The sequence below is a fragment of the Pterocles gutturalis genome, unplaced genomic scaffold (assembly GCF_000699245.1).
Source record: "Pterocles gutturalis isolate BGI_N339 unplaced genomic scaffold, ASM69924v1 scaffold1012, whole genome shotgun sequence".
Classification (NCBI taxonomy): domain Eukaryota; kingdom Metazoa; phylum Chordata; class Aves; order Pterocliformes; family Pteroclidae; genus Pterocles; species Pterocles gutturalis.
The window spans coordinates 55,088-61,087 of record NW_010114913.1 but is presented as its reverse complement, the minus strand read 5'-3'; the positions used below and the strand labels follow the sequence as shown (position 1 = coordinate 61,087).

General features: G+C 43.3%; 1 protein-coding gene across 1 annotated transcript in view; it reads left to right on the top strand.

Annotated features, from left to right (window-relative positions):
- ENPP3 (ectonucleotide pyrophosphatase/phosphodiesterase 3) overlaps positions 1–6,000 on the top strand; it is a 40,770-nt gene that overhangs the window by 1,797 nt on the left and 32,973 nt on the right. Inside the window, exons 2-4 of the mRNA XM_010074954.1 lie at positions 1,502–1,580; positions 4,723–4,845; positions 5,781–5,906. Of these exons, the coding sequence (XP_010073256.1) occupies positions 1,502–1,580; positions 4,723–4,845; positions 5,781–5,906 (328 nt within the window). The remainder of the gene's footprint in view (positions 1–1,501; positions 1,581–4,722; positions 4,846–5,780; positions 5,907–6,000) is intronic.

Below are 6,000 nucleotides of genomic sequence, written 5' to 3'. Positions count from 1 at the left end.
AGTGGCTGCTGTTCTAGCCCAAATGCACCCCCTGATTCTCACTCCTTGCTGACTGGATGTAGGATTAAACTACTGCCTTCACACCTGGGGTCTCTCTTTGAGGGACTTCACCATTGCTGCCTCTTTGGGCAAACTTTCCAAACACTCTTTGCCCTTTACTCCTTTAATTTTCTCCCCCATGCCTGGGAGTAGGGGAGGGTGAGCAATTGTCTGTTTGTTGTTTGGCTGCCACCCAGATTTAAACCACAACACACTGTTAGAGGTTACTGGAGTATGCCATGTATCTGACTTTCTGGCTTGCACGCCTGGATCTTGCTGGTCTATGGGAAGGAATAATGTGCACTAGACTGACTGTGTCCTGGTGTGGAGCTGCTTCATGACCAAATTGTACACCCACGCCTGAGATATGGGCACCCCTCCTTGCTGCCACACTTCTGCCCAGCATCCGCAAGGCAGGACAGCCAGTAATAACGAGTGTAGGGTGTTTTTGTGAGCAGGGATGGGTGAAAAGTAAGAGGATGGCATGTGTGCACTTGGTTACATCCTAGCCACACATACAATTTTTCTCGTTCCTTATTGTTGCTGTAGTCTCAGTTCAGAGGCTCCATTATGGTAATACTGAGCATGAGGGTAAGCGTCTCTTATTTGTACTTTATTTTGAATCTTAGTATTTGCTACTGCCTGGCAGTTCCTGGAAATGGCAGGAGACAAAAGGAGGCTCTGAGGCAAAAATGGGAAGTAAACTAGGCTGGTTTATGGAGATATTCTGTGAGAGGCATTTTCTTAACCACTGTTGCCTTAGTGAAGAGGAAAGTACGCATACACTATGAAATGCTTTCAGAGGGTTGTCTCTTTTCACTCTGCCTTTCAACCACCATCCATCATCATTCATCTTGAATGTCTGTTAAGCTGATAGAGGCCTCCTCAGCTCTTCCCCAATCACCCAAAGGTTATTCTGCTTTCTGTGATGGGGTTTCCTTGGGCTCTTTGTCTCTTTCCAATTTCCTCCAACCACAATAAAGGGGTGACTTACTACGAGAAACTGGCATGCGGATGAAAATTTGACATTTGCAACCTCAATCCAGCTGAGTCTCTTAAGAAATCCTTGAGAGCATTTCAGGAAAATACAGATGCTGAATAAGAGGAATTACCTGCTCTTGACACAGATAAAGAATTTGCAAAACAGGTAAATATATTGATTACTTCCTACTATATTTTCCCCAGCAAAGACTTCCTTGATTACAACATGGGGGCTCGCTGTACGTTAAAAGTGTGGTATTAAGGCGTTGGCTTGTAAGCAGTTCACAAGATTAATATTCTTGTGCCTCTTCTATCTTCAGGCTCAGAATGTCTCAAATTTTTTTGATGAACAAGTTCAGAGAGATGACAAGTTCATAAGAAATCATAAGTTCATAGAAATAATATTCACACAGTTAATTTCTAATAAACATAACAGTTTATCACAATTGTGAGCTTTAATTTTCCTATGTCTGTGTGATAGGTTCTGCTGTGTGCTTTGGTGGTTGTATCCCTGGGACTAGGTTTAGGACTAGGACTGAACCGTGGAGGCCAAGAGCAAGGTATGTTTGTGATATTTTCAGTGTAATTACTGATGAAGCTAGATCTGGTAAAGGCCTTCAGCAGAGGCTCTTTTACAGTGTAATGTAAATGCTCTGTGAAAAAAAAAAAAATCTTGCATTTTTCAAGTTGGTTTGCATAAAAACTGTACACTGACAATCTATACTTGAAGAACCTATCCTACACCACTGAGTGCCTTGCTTCCCTTTCCAGAAGTGTTAAACCTAGTTCCCAATAGGTTTGGAAATTTTATCATAATAACACTTCTAGGAAATTTGAGCTGGGAGTTATATTATTACATGTAATACTTTGCAATAATATAAAAATACATTTTGTAGAAGAGATATAATTGGACCATGTTCAGGACTCATGCTTTGGGTACATTTGGCATAATTCAGGTGGTTAATGAAACTGATTATGAATTTTCTGTGAAAACATCAATATCTGTAAAGCTATAGTAAAAAGGCAGTAATGCTTTCATTTGGAAGAATGTTATTTTTCAGTTCAAAAAACAAAGTAGTGTATTGATGTCAGGGAGTCAAGCCAGATGAGAACAAACACACCACATAGTGAAGTAAAAAAAATACTTCCTTTAGAATCAAAATGATGGTAATCTCATACTGGAGGAGTTCAAGGAAGCACAATATCTTTCTCATTCCTCATCAACACATATTGAACTTATTTACCTACTTATTCATCAAGTCTTAGCTCCTTTGAGATCTTTCAATACTGTGGGCCTATCAAATTGGATGAGATTAAACTGTGTGTGCTTTTTGATGATGTGTGCATTGTATTGCATCTTTCTGTGTAAAATATGTACATACCTACAGCTTTGAGTCTTCACTGACATTCACCTGAGGAACTTGGTCATAGTTGTAGTAAGTGAACGTTTGCACCAAATCAGCATGTTAGCATTTTGGTGCCTCTGATTGCAGGTGTTGCAGGGCTACTCTAAATAGAGACTGACTTTATTTGCTGCTTTCATAACCAGACCTACCTGGGAAAGATGAATTAGCAACACATGTTATTACACAATGGAGTGGGAGGGGAAGCCTCAGCCCTGAGCATCATGCACCTTTGTGCAGCTGCATTTGCTATGATAAGAGTGTTGCTGTTCAGGAGCAGAGAGATGGCTGTTGTAGACTTGTGGTCTCAGGAGAAGGGGTCTGGAAAGGATTCAGGAGGACCTGTCATTCAGTACATTTAAAAATTAGCACAGAGTTTGCATTTTGTGATGGTATGATTGATTTTATTTATATACTCAAGGTAAATTTCCTTATAGTTCCTGTAATTGTAGTGACTATTACAAAAAAAAAAGTTAATGGAATACTAAATTCCTGACTTCACATAGTTATATAACTATTCTAAAGAACTTAGAAGCATGAGTTGCAAATTATGAAATGTGTGAACAGTTCCATTACAGACAGAGGAAAAGGTTTATATTTTTTCTGACTTAGACTCACTATGCTATATTCTATATAATTTTAAATCAGGTAGATCATCTGAACAACTTGGAGTTGTTCAAAAGCCAATGGATAGAGCAAAAATTAAATGAAATACTCCAAACTTCAGCCAAAAAAAGCACAGAAAAACTGTTTGCATTTGTTTATGTACATTTGTGAAAAATCATAGCTCTTTCTTGACAGAACAGACTCCAGTCATAAAACACTTAACCCTCAATTACTTCTTTCCTTATCTACTCTTGACAGAGCCATTTATGCTCGTTACACGTTTGTTATTCTAATTGTTTGCAAAAGCTTTCTTGCATTGAACAACAGTTGGTGATGTAAGCACTTAACGTGCAAGGTACAACATGAGAACTTTCTACGTGTGAAACAAGCTGTCTGGCTTGCAAAAAATCATTTTAGCTCTACATGGTTTCTACACAGTGGATATTAAAGCCTGAATTTTGTAGTCAGTGCACACTGCAAAAGTGTGAACCTTTTGGCAACTGTAATAGAATTGTACCAGCGAATGGACCTCTCCCTGTCTTGATGGTGTGAGAGGACAAGAAAGCTGGAAATGTGGGTGCTCAAGAGTGGTTCAAACAGTATTTCTGCAGTACAGAGAAAGTGGACACAAGGCTTGTCCTGGCTAGTGTGGAGCTGTGTGTGATGGTTGGAGATTTAGGATTGTTCTCGGGTGTCCTCGGGAGAGCCAGAGCTCTCCCTTTTCCCTGCACAAAGGTATAAGAGCTGTGGTGAGAAACTGTATGTCTTCATTTCCAATATGAGATCTCTCATTTGGACCCTTTTCTTTCTTTCAATCAAAACAACCAAACCTGCATATTTTTAAGGGATGTTATAACAATTAAGTGTGAGAGGTATGGTCAGAGTCCTGAGCTTATAAGCCTTATGGGCCCTGCCCAGACCCCTGGGGCTGCCCCCACCCTGCCCACAGCCCAGGACCCCATTTCAGCCCCCCTGGGCCATCAGCCCCTGCCCCAGCAATGCTGCAGCAGTGTTAGTCTCCATGTCCCCACAGCCCTGCCCTACACAGCCATGGGTCCCACTGAGCCAGGCCCACCCACAGGCTAGCAAGCCTGGCCTTGGCATGTCCCTGTCCCCAGGGAGGTGGCCAGTCCCTGGGGTGAGGGTGCCCTGGTGCCCTCTCCGCTGCCCCACTCCTGGCTGGAGCAATGGGGTGGGTGGTGGCTGCCAGTCCTGCCCAGTTGACCCTGAGGAGCACCCATGGCTCTGGGTGCCTGGCCCTGAGGGAGGCCCCATCCCATGCAGCTCCCTGGCAGGTACAACGTCCAAAGTGGAGTTGCTCTTCCTCTTGCACCCTGGACCCAGAAATGACCAGGGGAGACACCCGTTTCCCCCTCCTTGTGCTGGGAAGGTGGGACACCCAGGCATTACCTCCTGTGCCACCACTCCTGGGTCAACCTGCTGCAGAAACAGCCCTGCCACTGGCTCTGGGCGAGCATGGCTGAAACAACCACCGGGACCTTCAACGTCCAGAGGACTTCATGTCGTCTTGCTGACCCTTGTGCTAGTGACCACATTGGAAAATGACTTGGGAAACAGATTTGAGAAGTTATTCAGCACATTTCTCCCTGCAGCCCATGTCCGTGATCCATTTAACTGATGGATCTGGGACAGGGTTATTTGAGCACTCAGACTGGCTGCCTTCTCCTTACAGTCAGCTGCAGACACAAATGCAATGAGCTACACAACAAAGGGCTGCCCGGCTGCCGGTGCGACAGCGGCTGCAAGGAGCATCAGGACTGCTGCTGGGACTATGAGGACACCTGCGTGGAACCAAGTATGTTTTCTTACAGGCAATGCTCACTGGTTTCTGCTTTATTTTGGGTTTGTTTTTCTCACGTGATAATAATAGGAAGCAGATGCATTCCTGTATTTATATAGCTATACGGAAGGATGTGGCGGGGTCAAGCTGCTGTGGCACTCAGATGGCTAGAGGGCTGCAACTTGGTAACCTGGCAGTTCACAAGATATTCCTGCATCTTTCTGAAGTCAGATCCCAGCATTTTTGTCCCTCCTGGATAACTAAAGCATTTGCAGTGCACATTTTCTGGCCCAGATAAAACTATGGATGAGCATGAGCAGAAATCATAGGTGATCTTTGACCAAGGCCCTGAAACGATGCCACTGTGCCGTCTCCTCTTGTGCTTTTGAAAATGAGCGGGTGTTTCCCAGACAGGTGCCCTCTCAGCCTCATGCCACACTTGGTGGGAGCCTGGAGCCGGAGGAGTGTGACCGTCTTCCAGGGGACTGGCGTGGCTCTGTATCGAGGCCAGATTCCTCTCCAGTTGCTCTCTGTGCTCTCCTGGTGGCTGCTCAGAAGTTTTTTCATCCTTATCACTTTTTCTGACAAAAAATCAATTTCCTTCTCTTTCTCTTCTAAAGGAGAACTATGGGTTTGATTATTTATTTTTAGATCTTCCTGGAGAGGTGGAAGGCATTGAACAGGGTGACTTTGGGGACACCTTTGTAAAATAAATTCTTCTATGACTGTGTTATCACTAAATGGCCGAAAAAATAGGCTTTATGTGTTAAACAAAATCTTGAGTTTTTCTTTCAGATAAAGCTTCTAAAGCCACTCAAGCAGCACATGTTAATTGCAGTTTAACAAAAACTCGTCTTTTTTTTCCTTTACCTGTTTGTGGGATTTCCACACAAAGGAGTTTACATAAGGTTCAGTGAACTGAATTACAAACTTTTTCTTCCAATTTTCAGCCCGATCTTGGAGGTGCACTAATTTCCGTTGTGGTGAGACACGGATACCTGGAAGTTACTGTTCCTGTTCTGATGACTGCTTGCAGAAAAAAGACTGCTGTGTAAACTACAACAGCGTTTGCAAAGGTGAATCAAAGGTCAAAAAGATTTCTATATAAAGTGTCCTGTGAAATAAATAGATGGGCAAACATGGCAAATATAAGGGTAGATGCATTTGTTT